Genomic DNA, 25,053 nt, shown 5'->3' with positions numbered 1-25,053 from the left:
GGGATTGGGGAATATGTTCACCACCTGGAAAGTAGCAGCAGATTTTTTTGAACTGTAAGAACAGACTAAAGTATGGGCTCGAACCATAAATTTTTTCTGTAAACTGCGATTTCTGTGAAATATTTTTCTATGAGCTATAATTTCGGAAAAATTAGAAGTTCCAAGGGAGAAATAAAGTATGCAGATTTTGTGCAAGAAAAAATTGAAAGCATTGAAAAAGTTCAAATAGTGTGGGTTTTGTACATAATGTCATTTGAGTAATAAATGTACACTCGTCTGAGAATCCATGCCACAGAGATGAAGACCTGAGATGCTGTGGTGACACCTTCAGTTCGATGTCTTTCCAAGCTCCATTTCTTCTGCCATGTATGCTCGTTTTATTAACTGCTCTGCTTTAGCTCATTTTATGTGCCTTAGGGTCTCACTTCTCATCTTGGTGGGCTGTGTGGGAAGTGCTTGATTTCAGAGGAGCTCTAGTCCTTTTCTGCATGCATCTACCACTCTCCTTGATTTAGTCAAAGCTGAGCATAGCCTGTCAAGTAATGCTTTAATAATTTCTTTCAAGGTTGTTTTCCAGGAAATTTAGAAAGTTCAGTAGGAGATAAATTTAAAGCTCTCAAAATCAATTTACCAAATAGGTTAATCCATAGGAAAGACCCCAAGTGCTTATTATAAGGAGATTAGTAATAAAAAAAAATTGGGTACCCATAGATTTATTGATTCCAAATTTGAAGCATTTTTAGGTTTTTTGACAGAAAACCCAACTGTTGATCTTGACTGGAGCAGCCTTGCCACTTGCTGCAATCAGTATGTCTGGAATTTTGTGTGATACCAACTTTACATGATGCATATGCTATATTTGCCATAAAAAAATGTAGAAAAAATTGTTAGCAATTATATTTAAGTTTATGAAAGCTCTGTGAATCATACTATTCTCAGTGAAGCAATGATTCAAGCGAACACAGAAGGACATCTGGAACATGTGTGGTTCTGGAGTTTTCTACCGTGACTTCATCAGGTTGCTTCTAATGCAGCCGAATAATTGCTGAGACAAGTTTGTTGAATAAGCTATTAAAATCCCAGATGTAAGCATATGCTTTGCACTTTTATGGATTAAAATTGTACTGTTGTGACTATAAAATTTAGTTTAAAAACTCCTTTCTTGAAATCTCCCTTCAAGTTATTGTAAATGTTTTTCTGGATGGAGGAAGAACCTAAATGCTAGGTCAGTCTCTATAATAGAATGTAGTAGTCATTTTGTGAAGGACAATTTAGACTCTTCAGCCTATACTGTGAAAAATTGTTTCCTAAGATGTTAAGGACAGTTCTTGGAAAGACAAGTTCTTAATGTTCCTCATTTAGCTTATGTATGGACTATGTAGAAAGTCTGTCTTTGATTGCTAGGGATTTGATTTTAGATACTAGAAGACTTGGATGTAAAGGTACGTGAAAGCCATGTTGAAAAAAAATAATTCAAACTATCAGTAAGAACTCCAGTGAGAATTCTTATGTGGTGAAATAATAGTGGCTTTCTGATTTTAGGTTAAAGCATTAGTTTTAGCATTAAGTGAAGATCTGACCAATTGACTGGATCATTTACACAGTTCTATGCCAAGATCTAGCCTTTGTTCTGCATTTGCTTTGGGCTTAAGAATCAACTGGAATTATCATATTGTTAGGGGAGAGCATTCAGAGCTTAAGAGTACTGCCTATATGCAAGAGTTGGTATGACAAGGAATTATTCAGGCAGGCAATTTTATCATCAAGTTTGATTAGGAACTTAGGCAGAAGCCTGAAAAGAGAGCCTGTTTCTTTGGCAAATTCCTAATTTGAGAAGAAAATGTTTGATAGCATGTGAACATAAGTATCAATATAACAAAAGTATATACTAATAAGGAAAAAAAAAATTCTCTAGGACTTATTTTAGGCACTGAACAAGCTTGGAATTTTGTGCCAGTCAACTATATTCGGAAAGACTGCACGCAATTTTTGTGTGTTCAGAGATGTTTGTTTCTTGATAGTTTCTGCAATAAATTTCTAATAACTCTTAAGAAATTCTATGTAACATTTAAATTAATTTTTAAAAATATGGGGTTTAATACTTGTTTTATTACTTAATCTTTTGTGTATCAGAGGTTATTTAATTGTTTTATGTGCCAGACACTTCATTTATCAAAATCCTTCTAGAGTTTAAGGTGATTTGAGGCTGTTTTTTCTTGCAGAGAGGCAAAGCCTGGGCTTCAGAAATAATAAGCAATTGAGTTGATATTACCTGCTCTAGTGACTGATCCATACACTGTATTTCCTGCAGCAAAAGCTGGAATGAGACACTCCCTGTCAATACGACTAGCAGAATCCCTCCTGACAACAAACCTAATTAATGGACAAACTAATCATAAGTCTGCAAACAGGCATCTAAAATAAAGAATTCTCTCCATTATGCATGAGCACTGACCCCACGTATTCAGTCCTGGCCAGTGTCTTGTCTCCAGATGAGGGTAGTCTTTGATGCCTCAGAAGGTGTTTGAAGTCAAGGACAAGGTTGACACGTTTCCCACATAGAAGTCAGCAGGAGATGTAGTGCTGAAATTATAGTGTCTCGTAAATATTCTATTTTAGCATGTGAAGTATTCCACTATGTTGTGATCAAATATACCACTTGGGATTTTCTGAAGTATACAAGTGAATTAGAATTCCAACTATTGTAATTCATCAGTAGGATTAGTCCTGGTAGTTCTGAGGATTCTTTGGAAAAAGTCACACATGCACCCATCATAAGATTCTCATTTAGACTTTTTAGTCATGTACTTCCTGAATAATCACTGAAGTGGACACATTTGCAGTCAGGAACAGAGATAGTAAATACTTAGAAGAAAGAGATTGTTGCTTCTGGGGAAAAAAAGGATAATTACTTTCCATAAATAATAAAAGTATACAATTGCAGTGTGGTGAAGTCTCATAATGACATGATCACAACAAAATAGTCTTGCAGTCTTTGTCTTCTCTTCTTTTTAATGTAGATCCCACCAGATGAAATGAAAATTCCTTCTTTATGTAATTTTTTAGTGGAAATAGGTAGTTCTTTCCCAAGAATAAGATCTAAGTAGCATAATAGGCATTGCAATGTAGTATTTTGCTCTAAAAATTATTATTTCTTTACTATTAATTATTTAAATTTCACTATTAATTCCATTTTAATGGTAATAGCTTTGTTTAATGAGTAGTAAATGTAAAACTTTCATAAAATATTAAAAATAAAGTATTTTACACTTTTTGTTATAGGTGTGAAAGTCTGAGTTCAAGAATGAATTTATAGCATCATCTTGCTTTACATAATCAAGGTCTTAATTGCTTGTCTGCTTTTCCCAAACAATCCCACTGGATAGTTATTGAGATGTTCAAAACACCCTGATTTTCTTGGTGGTTTCTTATAAATTTTCACTTTTTGTATCATCATGAATGAAAAGTTAAACTGAAAAATAATAATAATAAGGCAGTTCGAAACCTATTTTTTGAACTTTATTAATGAAAATGTATCAGGAATTCAAGATCTTTTAGAAATATTTGGGTAAAGTGATAAGACAGATAAGTATTCGATATCCAGCAGATTTCCTTGTTATCAAAGAACTCTGGATAGCATTTTTAAAAATGTAACTACTGTGTAAGTTACCTCAAAGGAAATGGAACATTTTAGAAAATACGCAGATCCAGATAGGAGAAGTGAGTGCTTAAATTTTATTCTTTTTGTGCCTAAAATATGCAGTAATCTTTTGCTTGAATTATAAATTTTATTTTGTTTGTCAATTGTGCAGCACTGCCGCCATGGAATTTGTGTGAGCAGAGAAATGGAGCTGCGCCCTGTAGATGGAGAATGGGGACCATGGGGACCTTATAGCTCGTGCTCAAGAACTTGTGGAGGTGGAATCAAGAGCACCACCAGGCTGTGTAATAGACCAGAGTATGGCTTTTTATTGTGCTTCACATTTTTTATTATGTTTTAATGTATTTTACATTTACATAATGAAGATATTAAAAAATTAAGGATTGGCTCAAAATAAAATAGAAGTGGACTGTGCAAATCAGTTTGAAGCACCAATATCAAGTGCTTTTTTCAGCCATATTTTTGGAAAGAGATACATTTACAGACTCTAATATGCAGAGGACGTTTAGACTAGTTATGTCTTTCAACAATATCCATTCTTGCAGATGTTTCTAAAAAATCCGTTTGACAGGGACTTTTTTTCTAGGTTTACTCTAACTGTTGAGGTTTCTTTAGACATTAGATGCTTTCTTTGCAGGAAGAACTGCAAAAATAAACACATATATTCACTACTAATCTCTTTAGTGAAACGCTTGATTTGCTTTGCTTTAAGGCTTTTCCACAACATCGCCACCAGTAACAGCCCACAAGGAGTACTGTTATCACAGAGGCATTTAAAACTTCCCTTTATAACTAGAAAATTACGTTGATTAAATAATTCCATGTGGGTTTTGTTCTCTGTAATAAAGGTCAAGGAGAACTTTACCCTTAACTTGTCCCGAAGTAGAACCACAGCTGGTGCCTGAGTAGTTTCATGGTTTTTATAGAAAGTCATGTCAGCTTGATATTATCAGTAGGATAAATGAACTTCAATCAAATGGCCCAGGTTATTTTATTTTCTCTAATGAGTAAGAGGCAGTAGATTAGATTGCCATTAGATAATGCCTCTTTCAGTCTGTAGTGATTGATAGTATCAATATGCAGTTGATTTATTCTTTTTTTCTTCCCCAAGAACATACTAATAATGAATTATTTTGTGTCAGTGTTTATAACTGTTAAAATGTATTTCAGACTTTACAGTAAATGGGGTATTTTCCACAATTTCCCTTTTTTATTCTTTTGATCCCTGAAGTGAAACCAATATTAGGAGTACAGAAAAGACTGTGCCAGCTCCTAAATGTCTTCTTTCTTTTTCACTCTGTAAAGTAATAATTACTGAGGGAGGTGCTGCATGCATAGAAATATGACTATAATCTCAGCTAAATTGATAAAAGTATTAAAATTACTAATGCTTTTACCCAGGCTAAATAGTTGTAGCTGTAAGAGAAGTAAAAATGAATATGCATTAATAGACATCCGTAGCGAGATTACCACCTCAACAATAGTATTTTACAAGGATTGGGTTTATTTTTGGGTATAATTGAATGCACAGTAGAAGCTGGATGTGTGTAAGTCAGTTACACAGCTAGCAGGATGCTGTGTGAGATTTCCCTCTTTAGATTGGTGGCTGAGGCCACTTTTCTTGCAAAACAGCAATTTAAGAAAAGGAGTGTGTTTTACATTCACCTTTTTTTTAGGCCAAGAAATGAAGGAAAGTACTGTGTTGGTCGCAGGATGAAATTTCGGTCATGTAATACTGATTCATGTCCAAAAGGCAAAAAAGATTTCCGGGAGCAACAGTGCTCTGAATTTGATGGCAAACACTTTAATATCAATGGTCTTACCTCTGCTGTTCGCTGGCTTCCAAAATACAGTGGTAGTAAGTAATTACACATCTTTTCAATTAATACTGTTAAAATGTTTCTTTATTTAAAGTTTTAAAACAGACAAGAAACCTCTTGGATTTTCTTTCCAGTTTCTATGAAAGATCGCTGTAAACTTTTTTGCCGAGTTTCTGGAACAACTTCCTACTATCAGCTGAAGGACAGAGTTGCTGATGGTACTCCCTGTGGAGCAGAAACCAATGACCTTTGTGTTCAAGGCTTATGCAGGGTATTTAAATCTAAACTTATTAATTTTTAAAATCAATTTTAACAGATGGTAAAATAGATATTAAATATTAATACAAGTAAACATTACTAAAAATATAGTGTTTTGAGTTCACTTAAGCTAATTTTACTGTGTATAAAATTAAAGATTTGGACATGGAAGCAATTAAGTTAAGAACATATAGTTGAATCTGAAGACCCACAGTCTTGCCTCATTAAGCCTCACATTTGAAGGAGTTAATATTGTTCAAGTGAGAAGTGAGAAACTAATCCAAAATTAGCATAAAGGGAGGAACGAAGCATGCTGTGTGATTATTAGCATTGCATTTCTGCTACCAAAGAAGTAAATAGTAGAAAATCCAAGTAGATGGATTATGTAATTATTACTTTACTGTAAAATCAGGAAGAACTGACCCTTAAATCAATTCAGCCCTCTTTGCTTAATAGCAGCCATGGCATTGCCACAAGATTTTGTTGGAGAAGCAAGGTGCTGTATTTTAACAATTCAAAACTTTTTTGTCAAGCCTTGTTGAGGTTTTGCTGATGGCAGTGAAACTGAGCAAATTCAGAATGAAAGAAAATATAGCTTATTTTTATATGGTTGAATAAAGAGGAAATGCCAAAGAATTGTCCTGTTTATCATAGTTCAAAAAACCCCTGGAAGTTTTAAGTACAGATACATAAACAAAAATTGTGCTTATGTTAGTTAAACCAGCACAGTCTGTGTGTATTCCTTTGCTTCTTTTCAGTAATGACAGACTTTAAATGAATTGATGACCATGTATATATGCATACTGCTTTTAGACTTCAAAGACTTTTAATGTAAATATAAATTAAAATGTATAAATTATGTTGATTTTTAATACAAAATTTTTATGTACTGTTATGTATTCTTATGCAGTTCTTGGCATATGGAGTGTGTTGGGATTGCACGATTCTATATTGGATTCTACGTTGCAGAATCCAAAACAATTGATGACTTTTAATGAATTTGCAAGGGAAACTAGATATGTACAGTGAACAACAATATTTTGGGGCAGTGGGAAGCTTACTTTACTTATTTTCATTATTTTCCATTGGGTTGAGTGACACTGGGCCTTTTTATTTTTATTATTTTTGTAGCAAGCAGGCTGTGATCACGTTTTGAATTCAAAGGCAAGGAGAGACAAATGTGGAATCTGTGGTGGTGATAATTCTTCATGTAAGACTCGTGCAGGTACTTTCAACAGTGCTCATTATGGTATGTTTGTTTTGCCTTTTTTTAATCTTAATGCACACTTCTCTATGGCTTAGAAATTATTCTTTACATTTGAGGAAGCAAGATTTCATGTTCTTTAGGGCCTCTATCAACCAAAAATATTTTTGATTTTCAGTCATATTCCCTATCAAGGATGCAGAGGCAAAAACTGTGATATACTATTTCATTCAAGTGGAAAAGAAAATCAGTCTCCTCAAAGGTCAAAGCCAAAAATAAAAGAAGTTATGAAAGTAAAAGTACATTAAAAGGATGACTGTTTCCTACATTGTACTTTGCATTTTCCGGTCTGAAATTTTGCAGCTGAAAAACATATTCCAATATCTCATTTTGGTTCTTTAAAGAGATAGAAGTTGGTGTTGTGAGCAGCTGATGAGGTTCCTTTTCTCCTAGAGTGAAAAATACAGCCTATGAAATGTGACCCTTCTCCTTCCAGAGAACAGGGGTAACAATATGTTTTTCCTCCTCATTGACAGGTAGTGAATGAGAAAGTTCTGAATAACCCTGGTATTTCTTATTTATTTGATTTCGTTTCTTTACAAGAGCTACTGATAGTTCTTCTTTATATAGTCCTTTCTGTGAAGTATGGAGTGACTACTTTAGGTGTGTAGCAGTGCAGTTATGTAGTTAGAGCATAGAACAGGACAGAAGTCTCCAGGTTAATATCAGCCTAGGGGCTCCTTCATGCCACTTCACTGGATGAAAGAGACCACAGGTGAAGTGAAAATGATACATGGAGAGCTGCCAAATAGGATCTTCATAGAACAAAGGGATTACTGCTGAAGAGGAAAGTCTGCCAAGGATCCTGTTGGATTTTCTTTTCCCCTGGCAGAAGGCACACACCCACTGAAAATTACAAAAAAATTTATACAACTACTCATGTATTAATTCTTGTGTCTGTCCTAAGAAGTTGCTTATAGATAGTACATGAATTTTGTCACACATACATTTGTCACAATTCAAGTGACCATTATGTGAAACTGCCATTATGCAAACAGGGCCAAGACTGTCACTCTGATTTAATGACTTTCCATCGTCACAGACTTATTTGCTTCAAATTGAAGTTGGAGGGGAAAAGAGCCCCCATGTTTTGGGATGAGGAAAACCTTGTGTTATTATTTGGTTTTCTAATTAGTGGAATGTTTTAAATTATGTTAAAATTCTTGAATTATAGCGTATGAGAGATAATACTGAGTTATACCAATGAACAATATGCTGAACATTTGTGATTATCACAAGGTGTGCTCAAGTAGGAATACAGCCATGCAAACAATAAATTGTATTTAACTGATCACTAAAACTCTCATGTCCATGGGAGGTCTAAGACATCCCTAGGCTAATGACTGAAGGTATTGTCTGAGGAATTACAATTTTCCAAAAATTCTGAATTAGGATCACAAGCTAAGTATGCTGATGTGCACTTGATCTTTTTCTTTTAATTTAATTTGGTTCCCTTTCCAACTGAAATGAGCCATTTTACTAAGGCAGAATTTGGAACTGATAATAGCAACCTGTGGTGTGTGCTTATAGTCATGCAGTTACGATGTTGTCAGTGACTGTGTAAACAGTAGTAAGGAAATAATCAAAAATTCATTACAGCAGAATACTAATTTACTTGACTTCAATTTTAGAAGATGGTAATCTAATTATGTACACATTATTACTATGTTGGCTTAATAGCAAAGAAAACTAGATATATTATTGTTATTATTGCATCAAATTAGAGTACCTGAGGCTTTCCTGGACAATGGTCATACTCAGTGTCCTAGTATGTGATTTATTCTCTTTCTGTATCCTTGACAACATGCTATGCAGTTTTGTTTATAGTTTCCTCCCGTATTTTTTTTTTTCTTTCATTCTATTACCACAAGGTCTTCAGTGTGTGAGATGAGGGGGTTTTTTAACTGTGTTTTGGTTTTCTTCCCAGTATGTTGAAAGATTGACCAAACCATGTATTTATCCAGAGCATGCATTTTGTCAATTTGCAATTGCAGTGCTGCCCCCAGCTGGTATATGTGAGGGATCTGTAAATATATTCAATCTTCATTTAAATGCATGGCATAGTTTTAATAGATTAAAAGCACTTGGAAGTTAATGAATTACTGAATTTGTCATGGCTTAACCCCAGCTGGAACCACACAGCCTCACTCATTCACTACCTCCCAGTGGGATGGGAGAGAGAATTGGAAGAATAAAGTGAGAAAATTCAGATGGTTCAGATAAAGACAGTTTCATAGGTAAAGCAAAAGCCAAACACATAAAGCAAAAAGCAAGAATTGGGCAGGCAACTGTCCAGTTAGGAAAGCATGGCTGTCATGCAAAAGAGTGAATTGGGAAGATAAATGCCACCACTCTGAAAATTACCCCCTTCCTTCTTCCCCCAGTTTTGGCCCAGCATGGCCCAGCATGATGCTATATGGTCTGGGATATCCCTGTGGCCAGCTGGAGTCCACCTGCATGCCTTCACAACTCCTTGTGCACCCCCAGCCTCCTCGCTGATGGAGTGGGGTGAGAGGCAAAAAAGGCTTTGACTCCATAAGCTGTGCTCAGCAATAACCAGAACATGCCTCAATTATCAACATTTTCCAGCACAAATTCAAAACACAGCCTCTACCAGCTACTGTGAAGAAAATTAACTCTATCCCAGTCAAACCCAGTACAAAATGAAAAGGATATTGCCATTAAAATATTTATCCACAGAGGTGCATCAACTAAAGCCACAGTGATATTGTTACACACAGTGAAATAAGTAGAAGAGTTATAAAAAATTTTATTAATGCCTCAGATTACATGTTTAAATTAATTATTTGCTTCCAATGTTTGCTGTACTCAATTTTTCTCAGCCATGAGTATTTTGAATATGTGGTTAGTACCTGTGAGAAACACGTTTGGATTATTTAACCTAGGTTTACGTGCAGCGCGACTTTTTTAAAAAGTACATCTTGATGCACCTTAATTTGTTAGCTGGTGGCAAGGCTACCATAATGTTACTTGGAGATATTACAAGAAATGGTGACTCACTTGTGAAGCATTTGTATTTCGAAGGGAGTGCATTCAATATTTTAAGAAGGTGGATGAAGCGTGGCTAGTTTAACACTGTATCTACCTACGCACATGGCCTGCAACAGTGCAATATTTTAGCATGCTGTCTTGAAATACTCCTGGAGAAAAAAGCTATCTCAATCATGTAAACAAGGAATGGAGGTATTGAATGTTAAGTGACTTACCCAGATTTCTGTAAAAGTTCAAATTTTGAGCAGTCACAGTGTTTCCTGAGTCCCTCTTGATATACTTGACTGCTTTTTAGAGTAGTTCTGCTCTCTAGGGATTTTTCTGAGTAGATTGAGCTCATGTTAGTGGTAAAGAATTGAACTCACATATCTGAACACAGAACCTAACATTTCAAAACACATGAAGGCATTCAGTATTGGTTGTCTCTGGTGCACTGTAGGGTTTTGTGAATGATACTATATTTTCATATTTACTAATACTTGACTACTTTTGTATATTATTTATTTGCAGGTTACAATGTTGTAGTAAATATTCCCAAAGGAGCAACAAACATTGATATTCAACAGCACAGCTACTCAGGGAAACCAGAAGATGACAACTACCTTGGTAAAAGCCTACCATGCACAACATTGATGGTTAGGTTTTGTGCTTTTGACAGAGATCTGCTCTGGATGTATATTATGAGAAATCTGATAAAGACATTAGAGAAAATATCTAATTATTTTGTATATTCATAGGCCTGAGTCTCTCTGTAGATATTAGTTTTCAGAAAACAAGTATCTAAATCAGTGAGATGTTAAGGTTTCTAGTTCTTAGATGAGTGTGTTAATTCATCAGAGAGTAGGAGTTATAGCACCATGCATCATTTTAACAATTTTTTACTTTGCTGTCACAATGTTAATTGGAATGCCACAAGTGAGCTGAGGAATAATGCAGGTATTTGTTGTTTTAAATCTTGGAAGCGTTCATTTGTTTATGAACAAAGCAGTCTGGCCATCAACAAACTTACCAATTGTCTGGTATTTTTCTGTTTCTATTAAATCTGGGTCATAAAGATTATAAAGGTCATCACATGCTGTTAGATTTGCAAGTGTGTGTAGGGAACAAATAATTCATAAGTAGCTCCTACCAGAAATCTTAGTTGTTCAATTTCACAATAGTTACATTTTATCTGAAGTGTCTGAGAAAATAGTGAAGCATATTTACCTCCTGTCTCTTCTTCCATTGTCATCCTAGCCAATAAACTTCAGAATTCTGAAAATGTTTTCCTTGTAACCTGATGCCCAGAAACAACCCTTGCCCCTGACATTAGCTTCCATTTCAAATGTAGTAATGCCTGAATAGCATCTTGCACTACAAATTTTGCCTTATTTTAAAAATGTTTGACTTGTCAGAAATCTTTATTGTTGCAAATAGGTCATTATATTAAATTACTATCACAAATGCTTACTAATTTATTTTTATTTTCAAGTTTACTTTTAAAACCCAGTTCACTAGAAGTAGCTGTAGTAAATACAAGGATGTGGGCTGTAGAATAGGGCAGAAATACCAATAGTTATTGTTTCCTTCCTTTAGCAGAATGTAGCTAAATTTAAAAGTTAGGACTGCAGTCAGCAACTCAGCAGAACAAATATTATTTAAGTACTATAATGCAGAGAAAATCCAGGCTTAGAAAATTCATGACCACTTCTCAGGTGATGATTAGGGTTGAATTCATTAATTTGAACTGTTTGATACAATTTTTTACATTGACTAAAATAAATATACATGTTGATGAGATTTTATTGATAGAACCTTTTAACTAAATAGATTTCCAATATTTTATTTCACTTACAGCTTTATCTGATGCCCATGGAAATTTTATCTTGAATGGAAATTTTGTTGTAAGCATGTCAAAAAGAGAAATCAATATACAAGGAGCCATTTTTGAGTACAGTGGTTCAAACAATACAATAGAACGAATTAACAGCACTGATAAAGTTGAAGAAGAACTAACCTTACAGGTGCATGTTTACTTTTCTCAGAAGTTTGAAAAGTCCCTATACGATCATTATGTTCATAATTTTATGTTCAAATTCACTGAAAAACAGCTATCATTTTATCTCAATCAAGGTTTTGTGTGTAGGGAATTTATACAACCCTGATGTGCGTTATTCATTCAATGTCCCAATAGAAGATGGAAGTGATCTGTTTACATGGGATCCTTATGGACCCTGGCAAGACTGCAGCAGGATGTGCCAAGGTACTGTGAAATATTTTTTCACCAGAGCCAAAGACCTGATGGGATTTTAGGAAGGGATTAATTTTAAATTCTCTGACTTTTCACCATTACTTTTAAGGAAGAGACTTGTTACCCTCAGTAAACTTTTAAGTTCACAGAGCCTTTAAGGACAGAATAGCTTCTGATTTTTGTTTTTGCTATTTTTTGTACTTAATTGAACTTACGCAGTATAATTCTATATTCAAACCTACATTTGGAGACATAGGAGCAGTTTATTAAAAAAAAGGCTGGATCAAATCTCATATGAAATGTGTATATATAAAAGTGTACGTACACAGACAAATAGCCTTATTAGTGGATGCTAAAAAAGCCTGATGTGATGGTGAGTTTCTTCTGGTTGTATACAGGCTCATGTGGTAGAGAAGTTGAACAGCTGTCAACTGTGGTATTTCTCCCAGAACTCCAGATCTTTTAGGTACCCTGTGTTCAAATTTTCTGTTTCATTAAGGGAAAGGATCACAACATCTAAGTTAACATGGTGACTTAGAAATTATGTTAATTAGCAGGACATATATGATGCATTCTGTTGCACTTTTGGAGTTCTCTGGAAGTTGATATCCTGAGACCACTGTAGGACAGCTGGGAGGTGGAAAGGGTGACTGGGAAAGGTTGTTCACCACCTGGAATGTAGTGAGCTGCACAAAGCAGCATGTTTGTGCACAATCTGCTGTATACAGCAATTTGTCTTAATGGGGTATCTCAGTTCCTAAATTATTAATGGAATCCATAAGGCAGTCTTTCTTATTTTAGCCCTTTATTTACTTCTTGTGGTGCTTTTTCAAGGTATTCGAAGAAGAAGAATGACATGTGTACGTAAAAGTGATCATGTGGTAGTGTCTGATCAAAGATGTGAACTTATACCCACTGTACCAAGTATCTTTGAGGAGTGTAATACAGACTGTGAATTAAGGTAAAAATGGTTCCTAATTGATGGAGTTATTGTGGTCTTACATGGTTTTATTGATTGATATTGAAACTTCCCATCTCTCCTTTTCCTTAAATCTGTTGGTGTAATGGCTTTATACAAGATATTTACACCTTCAAGTCCACATAGAACTATAGTACTTTTGTAATTTTTATTGGTAAAGTACAAAATCACCCACTAGAATTGTGAATCTGTTCTATATATTCTGGCACAAAAACTTGTATTGCTGTATGAAATATGTTTTCCACCAGAATTGTACCCACAACTGGAAATAATTTGAAACAGACTGGTGTTTTTGCACTCAAAGATAGCCCCAACTGAAATATTCAGAGATGAAGAGTTAGAATTATAGCTTGCATTTTTCAAAGTCACCCAGGAGATTAAGTCAAGAGATCCTTTAAATTAAAAAAAGTTCTTTTAAACCTATGAGTCAAATTCTCTTATATATTGCTTTGAAAATCCAGTCATGAGATAGAGTTTACTGTTTTATTTAATCCCTAAAATGCATATCTATATTTACATTATAATTCTTGGTACATTCTCTGAGTGCTTTAATTGCTATGGTCCTATTTTTTTAAAACGCAGTTAGCTTTCTACAATGGTTTATCATTTTAGGTGGCATAGTGTTGGCAAAAGTGACTGTACATCGAAGTGTGGTCCAGGACATCGATCTGTTGAGATCCACTGCATGAAATACTCTATTGCAAGAGGACTCAGCGCTCCAGTGGATGATAAGTACTGTGCAGATCAGCAGAAACCACCAGCCAGAGAGCCTTGCCATGGTGACTGTATGTTAAGAAGTTGGCACTACACAGAATGGTCAGAGGTACAGATTTAAAACTTCATAATTATACCATTATAGTTATGATTAGCATTCATACCAAATTTTTAATTCTCTCTATTTTTTTACTTTAACAACTAAAAGGAAATAATTTTTGACAAATACAGATATGTAGAATCAGCTAATACCAGCCTTTATGTTTCAGCAACTTCCTTATCTTTGTATTAGAATGGATAGCTTGTTTACAGTTTGGTTTTGGATATCAGCAGTGAACATCTGGTAATTAAAGGTGTATGTTTTTATTTACTTAATAATTTAGTTCTGTTCAATTTTGGTTTTGTTCTTTGGTAGAGCTTTGTCTTGGAACTATTATACAAATTGCTGAATTTATCTCAAATGAAAATATTAGCATTCTGCGGATTAAAATTTAGCATTTTGTGGAGGACACTTTAGCCTGGCACAATCATTAATATCTTTTACCTTTAAGATTGATAATGTATTTTGTCCTGGTTTTATTTTATTGTTTCCTGTTTCATAACTATACACCAGTGTTCCAGGAGCTGTGCAAGAGGTGTCAGAAGCAGAGAAGCTTTTTGTATGAACAACCTGGGACGTCATCTTCCTGATAGAGAATGCCAGGAACTTCCAAGAGTTGTAACAGAGAGTTGCAATGAATTCTTATGTCCAAGCTGGTTGGTTACTGACTGGAGTGAGGTGATGAAACTTTGTAAACCTTAAAATACATTTGGTCCTGATCATCAATATTAAAATACGCTGCATTAAATGTTTAGGTGTTTTACTTTATTTAGGACCACATGGTTGTAAAAGTTCTTAAGTCCTATGATTTGTCTGATACACATCACACATCTACGACTGGCATGACAACTTCTGTAAAGCACTCCTAGAATTTATTTTCTCCTTAATTTTGTTACATTAAAATGAAGTAGTGAAGATACGTAAAGCAAATGTGTTTACAGTAATTTGCATACCTTCCTTTTTTATGAAGTAATGTCAACTATACAGCAAACTGTTTAATATAATTATATTGACCTTATTATAGGGCAGATGGATATAAACAAGTTGTAGACAGTTTAAACATATTTCCAGTCACAGCTGTAATATATGCATGATTATTGTATTGGAAATAAATGATCTTCACATAGTTTTCATACTTTGGAGCTTTAAAATTTTAATAGTAATTTCTTTGTATTAACATTTGAGTTGAAATGAAATTAACAGGAAATGAAAAGTTCATTACAAAATAGGGTTTTTTGGACTACTTACATTCATGGAATATTTTTTGTTATTAATGTGAAACCGAACAAGCTGCTAAAAGGAATTGAAGCCTTAATGCAGATTTATGTCTTTGCAAACTGATGTTTATAATAATTTTACAGTGTCCTGTGACATGTGGTAAAGGAATGAAGCATCGTCAAGTCTGGTGCCAGCTTAATGATGGACAACTGAGAGATGATTTCTGTAACCCAAATGACAGACCAGAGTCAGTAACACCGTGTGAACTTCGTGAATGTGCATCTTGGCAAGTAGGGCCTTGGGGATCAGTGAGTACATAAGGATTACTGGCTTCTTGTTTTATAGTTCAGGCTATGAGCAATCACAAAACAATACTTTTTAAACATTTTAGTTGAATCTTAAGCAGTTGTTTTAGTTGAATTGAGTCACATGTTTGTTTGCAGGGTCCTATTGGCTTTCTAACTTGTAATTTAGGAGCACCCATATACAAGTTAAATGCTTAAAATAGTAATAGATCCTGAGCCTTAATATCAAAGATATTTTGCACATCACCAGAATAATGAAAATGAGGGTACCAAACTGTTCAGGTGAACGGGACAGGTAAAAGACCAAATATTTGTAGGTAAGTGGGCATATTCAAGAGGTAGCTTCAATTAATATAGATATCTTCAATCTACAATGTACTTCAAACAATCACAGAAATGTATATGCTAATAATAGAAGGGAAAAGGACTTAATATTTTATTGTTGCATTTTGTTTTTACCTTCAGTGCTATCTCTTTATGTGAAAGTGCTGTTGAAAAATATGTTGCTGTGTGACACTCATCTAATGTAAACTAGAGTGGATTTAAAATGCTAGGGAAAATGAATTAATTTGTGGAGGAAACTTTTGTCAGTAAATAGATGAGAAATAATTTAAAATATAAGGTACTCAACTTCACGTGGCTTTTATAAGATAAGGTTACTCAAACCAACAGAAGATTATTCAGTGTTTCTTGGATGTTAGTAGGAAATCATAACCAAAAAGCAGCTGATCTTTGTCTTATTACGTACAACCTGTTATTAAAAAACAGAATAAATGTACCTTTGAAAATTAAGTATATTTTTAATTTAGACATTTCTTTTTTTACTTTAGAGATAACCACACTGTTATCTAAAATAATGTAATCTTGTGATCACAAGACTATGACTTTCCATTCTTACAAGCTAAATGCAAAAGTTAAAGATTAATTCAGACCCGTGATAGAATTCTTATGAATAAAAAAATAGTTTTCTGAAATGGTTTGTACAAGTAATTTACCAATCTATGTCACTGGAGCAGAACTTTTCATTGCAGTTGTTCCACTGTACCACCTGGTGATAGCTATTCACAGGCAGGGTTTTTACAAGTACTTGTGCTTGAACCATAACATTTATAGGGTTAGGATTTGTGTCATAATATTTTCAGCCATCTAATGTTTTAGATGCCATCTTTGAGTGCACTCTGGTCAAACTCGGTAGAGAAGGGCTTCTCTCTGTAGAGAAGGACATTTAACAGCTGCAGTTAGTGAGTCTTTTGAAGCTACTTCTTACTTTCGCCTTTCCCCTCCTCTACTTTTCTCTTCACCAGTTTTTATTGCTGAGAATGATGTTATAGAGCATGGATTATCTCTGATCAGGTCAGCTGTTCTGTCAGTGTTCCTTTCCAGTCTCCCACCCAATCTCCAGCCTACTCACTGCAGGGGACAGAAAAGGGCAAAGAGAGAAATTCTTCGTCCTGCCCAGGCCAAGTGTATTATGGGACACAGGTTAAATCTGATAGTCTGCCACAAAGGAAGTTAACACCATCTCAGTAGTCATTCCTATTCATTCTAGAAAGAGTTTTAAAGTAGAAAATGTAATTAAAAATGAACTTTTATTATAAATAGCACTATTTCAAGTGTGTGAAACTCCCGCCTTCAACAGTGTGCTGTAACATGTGGACGCGGATACCAGGTGCGCGCAGTCAAATGTGTTACTGGGATGTATCGTGTTATTCTGCACGACGACAGGGAGTGCAGTGCTGCCACTCGTCCTAGAGACAGTCAAGTACGTTAAAAATCACCTCTCTACTTCTCTGTCAAAACTGTCTGAATACAACTCTTTTCTGCTGACTCTGTGTGGGAACTTGGAGGACATCACTTCTAAAATGAGAACAAAATACTGAAACTCTAAGCTTTTCTTCACAAACATCAAATTTTACCTAGGGAATTAAGTAAAAGGGTAATTTTAAGACATGTTTGAAAGTTGGTATGTGATGTTGATAGAGTATATGACTTCAAGGAATCCAGAGGCCTGTGGTTATTTGGCAGTAGGGGAAGCTTCAACACGTAAAATATTGTAAGGACACTGTCTTGCATCCTGCTTATAAATAATACCCAACTGTCTTCTTTAATAAGCTTCTAAATATAAAATCCAGTTAATTGGTGTAGTTTATTTCTGCTTAGATGTGCAAACACTGGGTTTGATTATCCTTTGCATTTTTAATTGTAGTACCTGTTTGACTACTGACTGAAACTGGGCAAATTTATATTCTCAGTATCTGAAGGTATAAAGGGCAGGATAGCACAGCCACTATCTTTGCTTGGTCCTTCTGTGCTGCCTGTGGCTCTGAAGCAGGAAACTGTAATGTCTATGCTCCTTTTCTCCAACAAGTTGGCCAAAACTGTTCTTTCTCGACATGCCAGTATTATTAGTTATAGCTAATGCAGTTTTAAGATCAAATAAATTTTCTTTGACACTCCATTTAAAATAAAACAAAGTAATTCAATGAAAGGTCTTGAATAATTCCAGGGAAAATATAAAAGATGGTATTTACATGTTAATTAATGCTAACCTTTGGTTTACATTTGACTCTTCCAAAACATATATTTCAAAAGTTTTTTTTTTCCTCACCCCTACAGGAATGTGAATTGCCCCCTTGTCCAGAAAATACAAAATTATGGACTACTTCACTTCCTCTAGTTCACGTGGGGAAGGTGACCCAATGGAGATATGGATCATGGACCCCAGTATGTAATATAGCAGTCACACTTGCAGGGTAGCCCTCCACTCATTCACCCATTTTTCCAGGAAGCTTTCATTAAGATATTTTTCGGACTGAAATCTGCTTGGGATAGATTAAAAAGGAGTTCTGATATTTTCTTAAGAAACTGTTTCTTAAGGAGCAGATAGACACTTCCAGCAAACCAGGAAAAATAACAGGAAAAAAAGCAGAATTCTAGGAGCTGAAGTTTTGAGTGAAATAGTTTTTGTATGATTGCACAGTGCACGAGGAAGTGTTTTTGTAAATGTAATTGATCAGTTTCTAAGTATTTGGAACATCTTTGATTTTAAAATATTATTTAAATCTTTTATTTGAATAGTAAACAGTTGGAGTCTTTAAAGATCTAATTTGACTTTTTTTTTGTAAAATAAGCATTAGTAAAACAGTTCCTACATAAATTTTCTTCAGTGCAAGGTTTTTGATAATGTTGAAAATCAGTTTTATTTGATAGCAGTGAGAAAATTTAAAATTGTCTATGAAATGTGGATGTGTCTGTTAATCCCTTGAGATATTTAACAAAGCATACAACACAGTTATGTTTTTGCACAGCTATTTTAACTAAAGAGAAGTAAAGGGTGCATAAACTGAGGCTATCAGCAGTTCTTCATTAAATACACCTTGAACTTGTGAGCTATAAAGGCATCAGAAAGGGCTCAATGAAATCTGCTAATACAAACCATAATGGCAAATGGATTGTTAATATCCATTTTTATTTTAACAGCTCCTGTAAATATTGCATCCCTGTGTAACAACTAAAGTGTTCTGGAAGTTTCTGATGTTTCTGTCACTACTTGCAACTGTGTAATTATTCCATGTTATAGTTTAAATGCTGTTATATACACTGAAATGCTTCATGAGATTTAAGGCCACGCAATTCAGTTCCAGACCAACAGAAACTATATGTTAGTATTTTAGATGCTTGCATGATCTTGTTTTAGTCTCCCAAAGTGTGATGACCTTGAATTTTTCACTGACAGTGCTCTGCATCCTGTGGGAAGGGCGATCGTGCTCGCTATGTGAGCTGTAGAGATGCTCATGGAGAGATAGCAGATGAATCTTTGTGTGCTCATTTACCACGGCCAGCTGAAATTTCAAGCTGCTTTAGCCCATGTGGAGAGTGGAAAGTTGGAAATTGGTCCCCTGTAAGTATTAATTGTAACAATTTTTTAATGTGTGTGTTTAGGTTATTGGCCAAGTCTCTGTTTAGAAATAGAGAATTCTTTTTTTTTTTTTGCAAGTGTGATTGAAATTGCATCCCTTGAAAAAGCAAAGTATATGTTTGTTCTTGTCGAAAGTAAATATCAATGTATTTGATCATTAATCATCAATGTTCTGTGACAAACCCTGTGTTAATCTTTTGGTCAGTGCACAGTTACGTGTGACAGTGGAACAGTAACAAGACAAGTCATCTGTGTCAGTTATCATCAGCAAATCAATGAGAATTACTGTGATCCTGAAGACCAACCTCCTAAGGAACAAGAATGTAACATGCCACCCTGTCCACCAGTTTATCATCATGTTCCAAAAATACATGACCATCCAGGCCATTTTCCAGAAATAGGTTACCTCCCAATACACCCTCCACAAGACAATTTAAACCAATGGAACCATCCTTCTGTGGGAGGATATCAATGGAGAACTGGACCCTGGGGAGCAGTAAGACATTTTCTTAGAATATATTAATTTGTTCTGTCCCATGTGTATTAACATTTCTAGAAAAGTTATTGCAGTACAGATTTGGTCAAAAAGAGAAGCACATTCATTTTTAAAAGTATTATTATTCTTGTTCTTATTGTTATTCAGAATATATTAAATTCTAAGTGTAATTTTTCCATGATTTCAAATATAAAATACTTCTACATAGTAGTCATTTTTATTTGAAGATTTCAGTTTTGGATGTTAAGGTTTATAACCAAGCTGTTTTAATGAAGATATTTTGCATTTCTTTGATCATGCAATGGCAAAATGTGTGTTTACCTGTTTTGGTAGTGCTCTAGTACTTGTGCAGGTGGATTTCACCGCCGAGTGGTAGTATGTCAAGATGAGGAAGGAAGAAGTGCCAGTAACTGTGATGAGGCAACAAAACCTTCAGAGTCGAAACACTGTGATTCTGGACCCTGCCCACAGTGGAACTTTGGGAACTGGGGAGAAGTAAGAGCATTTCACTTACAAAGGGGAACGTTGTTTACTACATAAGCTTAGAAGTAGAAACATAATTATGTGATTGTAGTGGAACTGAACACCTTGTTTTTACTTATTTAATAGAGTTTAAAATTTAAAAAGAATGAGTTTCAACCTGTTTATCTAAACTTTATTATTTGATCAAATCCAGAACTGTAGTGGAAATATGAGTAATGTAAATATACATCCAAAAGAAGTAAGTATTGTATGAGGCTAAGGATATGCAACATCAACAAATCATATAGTTGTTGTATAACGTGTATCTTGAGACTTAGAAAATTATATTCTGTTACAAAAAGCTGGATTTTATATGGAAAAACCACAGTGCAATAGCTAGTCTAAGAAAAAAAAACGAACACAGAAACGGTAGAGAAATTTTATTCCATGTAATTTCATAGGTACTAACAACAGTACCTGCAAGTAGTAGTGGCTACAGGGCTGTAGTTACAAATCAGAAGTATGGAGATAGGATGATGCATCTAAAAGTTGTGCCTGGTTCAAACATTTTGATGACACATTTGATGTTATTGGACATGTTATTCTCCATGCTGTATGAGGTCATATCTTGACCACACATTCCTGCTCAAATGCTACAAAAGTTAAAGCTATTTTTTTTTTTTTTTGCATTTATTCTAATCTCTTGTGATTCCTGCCCACTTTTCTTACTTTTGCAAATCAGTTACTGGAATTGAAAAAAGAAGAAAAATTAGTTGAGTGACTTTTTTGTTTTACTTTTTTTCTCTTTGTTTTGGCCAGATTTAGCCATTCAGTTCTCAAGGTCAGTCTAAATGTCATATTTTTTCTGTCCACAGCCATAGACTTGGGATACAGTTAATGTAGATGATACAGTTTTTTTCTAATTTAGAATCCTTGAGAATACAGTGAAAGGTTTGAACTATTTTAGATTGGCTTTAAGAGCTCATTAAGACTAAAAATGGTATTGAAGAATTACAGGCTAACTGAAACCAGAAAACACATCCTTTAAGTACTTTACACTTAGTCTGTATAAACTGGACTGTGTAAAAGTGTGCCCAGTATCTGAGTTTTCTGCCACTGTCTGGTAGGGAAAACTACTTTTAAGACAAATTTCCATCTTTTCCTCGTATTAAAGAAAGTGATTCATGCACATTTATTCTCACCATTACTTCTCCTTAATGGAGTGTCTGTGACTGAGACTTTCTGCCGAAAATCACTTGATAAAAATGTAGTTTGGTAAAGGTTTTGGTGAGAGAATTACATAAGATTAGACTTTTAAGTCCTTATGCTTGAATATAGTGTTCAGGGAATATGGAAATAGACCTAGTGAATAATATGATGTACTGATTATTGCTATATATTTTGCTTTTATGGTATGTGGTGACTCTGTTAATAAAATTATTACATATAAAATTCTGTGTTTCAGTGTACTCAGACTTGTGGAGATGGAATAAAGACAAGACTGGTGATTTGCCAGCTTCCCACTGGCCAAATGTTGGGTGATCAAAACTGTGAAATTCTAGACAAGCCACCTAACATGGCACAATGTAATGTGCATTCTTGCCCTGGTGATGTTTCTTGGCATCGGGGACCATGGAAATCGGTACGATAGCATTCAATAATATTTTTTGCTTTCTTGTTTTTTCTGTTACTCTATTTTCCCATGTCTTTTAACAGATTTTATGTCATTTTTAAATTTGATAACTGTGAAATAATAATGCACGTAGAATATAGTCAGTGTAGTTTTATAAAGAAATTGTTCCTGCAGTCATAGAATTAAATGAGAAGCAGTCATTTCCTTCAGTGGGAACAGCATGGTCTGTAAAACATGATAGGGAGTATTTTGAAAATTACTAGAAATCATCATAACTATAACAGTACCTAATAGGTGCTCCATTTTGAAGGGTTACAATTTGGTATGTGTTTAAATTTACAAGTTTATGCTGTAAATTATGCTGTAGTATTTTCTACATATTTATATTTGCAAAAACACCCTAAACTTTTTAGTGCATAACTATTTTCCTGTAGTATATTTAAGTATAAAACAATTCACATCCATGTATATTATACTCTGTCATCAAACATTTTGCACCATATTACTTGTACATTTTTGTATAAAAGGTTGTATTAGTGGTTTTAAAACAGGAACTAATTAAAGTTATCTATGTATAGTTATGTATGTAACTATAATATGTTATTGTCTACATGTCACTGTCTATTAATGTGTAAAAATGCCTACTGTAATCACCATTAATCTTTAAAATTGCCACTAGCAGGTTATTAACATACTGAAGTAATCATAGCAAGCTCTGCAGTATAGAGCACATTATAATTCCCAAGCTGTGAATTTGACAACAATATTGATTATTGTGATAAATTCTAAGGGGAATAATGGCAATCAAAGGAGGTTGGATCCAGTTCTGGTTCCATCAAAATCAGCAAAATACCTGTCATTGACATCCCTGAGAGATGGTCTGGGACAACATTTATTTGGGTTTTTTAATTAATAAAAAATATATAATTTGTCTCTTTGAATTAATATGGCAGCATTTAAAAAAACTGTCAAATTTCGACTATAACAATTACTAATGCTTATATAAACTATTCTAATTTATTGCAAAGAGACTGTAAAATGTAAGTTTGATTTAATGGTTTCCCACAGTTATCTCTTTCTTCCACTACACAAAGCAGAGTTTAGGGTTTGTGTTTAGGAGAGACCAGAGTATCTTATGTAGCCATTTTCCAAATAATTAGCAGTGACTCTCTAAGTAGTATTCATCAGGTACTGAGAATACAAGCAGGGTTCAGCTCACAGTTGCCTTTGAACTCAATGTTTGTTTTCCTTTTAGATCAAGAATTATTCACCACCTGTTCGTTCCCTGAGTAATTCAGTTTGCCCTACATTAATGGATTACCTGTAAGATCTTGTATGGTAAATGTTGTGTATGGCTTAGTTTGACAAAGATTTTCATGTTGGTTTATTCCTCAAGGGACATTAAAAGCCATTTAAATCCTTCAAAAACTAAGTTTAGAATGGATTCTATTTATCAGAGAGAGGCCGATTTCATATATAATTACAAGCTCTATGGTTCAGCCATAAAAGATTTAATTTCATCACACTATCTTATACTGTAGAAAAAAACACAGCAGACTCAGGACATAAAAGCAGGCTCACATATTGAATATGTTGTCATTTAAATAATTTAGCTAGTTCAAATGCTGCCAACACAGAGTTTTAGTTGTTTTTATTGCTGTTTAAGCAGAGCAGAATTTATTCATTAAGGATGACTATTAGGAAGGAGCAGTAAACTTTAGTCACAGGAGCCCTGTTGTAGCCTAGTACAAACAGCTTTTTTTAGCCAGGGTTGGCTAGTGATTTGTGAATAGATCATGGCCCTGCTTATCTTACACATTTCTGTAATAAAATATGCTCTAATATAGAGAACTGTTAATGACTAGGTGCTCTCTTGCTGTTGAAGTTCTCAAGCCTGTCACATCTACACTCACTCCCATCTCTGTAAGATTGCAAGAACAAGACAAATAACTATTTTTATTTTTCACAGAAGTATTGAGTAGTATTTCTGTGCCAGATGACCAATGCATTGAGCTTTTGTGTCTACTATTGGGATTCCAGTGTTAAAACCTAAGCAGAAACAGTGATGCAAGACTAGAGGATCTTGGAAATCTTTTCCAACCTCCATAATTCTGTGATTCTAACTTCTTCCACTAGCTATCACTATATATTTGAGAACAAAGGATTTTTAATAGTATGCTTTCTAAGTACATTTGTTTTATTATTATTATAGTTATTGATTAATTTTACACAACATAGTTAACATGAAACATATGTTGTAAATGCACAAAAGGGCCCTTGCAAGGAAGGTTCAGTTTATGATTTGAAGCCAGAATTTTGGTTGGTGCATTCTGCAGTTCAGCAGCTGTTGGCTGTTACACTTTATAGTTTCTGTCAATGGCTGCTGGAGCTGACCCTCACAAAGCTTAAAGGTTGTGTACTCCTCTGTTCCTGGTTTCTGTAGTTGTCCAAATGGATGTGAGGCAAGTAAATCTCAAATTCTAAAGGTTTGTACCTTTAATTTTTATATATTTTCTAAAGATTCTTGGAAGCTTGGCCCAGAATTTCACTTGAGGAATAGAATAAGCTATTCATATATGAGAAGACAATACCTTCAGGCTTTGCATAGTGAGGAGAGTTTGTTCACATTTTTGGACAACATGAATATTGATTAATTAATGAATTTGATCTTATTTTTGGCCCCCTATACTTTTTCAGTGCTTGCAAAAGCCCTTGAAGATCCAGGTACCAAACAGAAAGGTTTCTGCTTAGGCAGTTGGTGGTAGCAGTTGATGTTACCTTGAAACATTTGGGCAATCAATTCTTGTAGTTGTAGTTGTTAATTACCTTCAATTGTTGGTAAGACCTTCATTTGGGCAATCAATTCTTGTAGGATTGTTGGCAATTACCTAATTTTATAATGAAAATTTTAACCAGATATGTCTCAATTTGAAATATGTTTGGTTCTCATCCTTTCTTGTATCTTTAGAAAGGATAGCTCCT

General features: G+C 34.5%; 1 protein-coding gene across 4 annotated transcripts in view; it reads left to right on the top strand.

Annotated features, from left to right (window-relative positions):
• Positions 1-25,053, top strand: part of ADAMTS20 (ADAM metallopeptidase with thrombospondin type 1 motif 20) — an 86,487-nt gene that overhangs the window by 35,057 nt on the left and 26,377 nt on the right. For all 4 annotated transcript variants that reach the window (XR_014952204.1, XM_031503673.3, XM_085569741.1 and 1 more), the window contains 17 exons: positions 3,813-3,958; positions 5,338-5,519; positions 5,616-5,752; positions 6,871-6,988; positions 10,526-10,621; positions 11,852-12,018; positions 12,128-12,257; positions 13,080-13,206; positions 13,837-14,047; positions 14,552-14,716; positions 15,400-15,564; positions 17,201-17,323; positions 18,178-18,285; positions 19,298-19,462; positions 19,686-19,976; positions 20,310-20,471; positions 21,904-22,080. Coding sequence is in view for 3 of the 4 variants with exons in the window: in XM_031503673.3 (XP_031359533.3) it covers positions 3,813-3,958; positions 5,338-5,519; positions 5,616-5,752; positions 6,871-6,988; positions 10,526-10,621; positions 11,852-12,018; positions 12,128-12,257; positions 13,080-13,206; positions 13,837-14,047; positions 14,552-14,716; positions 15,400-15,564; positions 17,201-17,323; positions 18,178-18,285; positions 19,298-19,462; positions 19,686-19,976; positions 20,310-20,471; positions 21,904-22,080 (2,670 nt within the window). In the remaining variant the exon portion in view is untranslated. The remainder of the gene's footprint in view (positions 1-3,812; positions 3,959-5,337; positions 5,520-5,615; positions 5,753-6,870; positions 6,989-10,525; positions 10,622-11,851; positions 12,019-12,127; positions 12,258-13,079; positions 13,207-13,836; positions 14,048-14,551; positions 14,717-15,399; positions 15,565-17,200; positions 17,324-18,177; positions 18,286-19,297; positions 19,463-19,685; positions 19,977-20,309; positions 20,472-21,903; positions 22,081-25,053) is intronic.

The sequence above is a fragment of the Lonchura striata genome, chromosome 1A, assembly GCF_050655825.1.
Source record: "Lonchura striata isolate lonStrDom1 chromosome 1A, ASM5065582v1, whole genome shotgun sequence".
In the NCBI taxonomy this organism is placed as follows: Eukaryota; Metazoa; Chordata; class Aves; order Passeriformes; family Estrildidae; genus Lonchura; species Lonchura striata.
The sequence above is the reverse complement of the archived record's forward strand: the minus strand, read 5'-3'. Positions and strand labels throughout refer to the sequence as shown.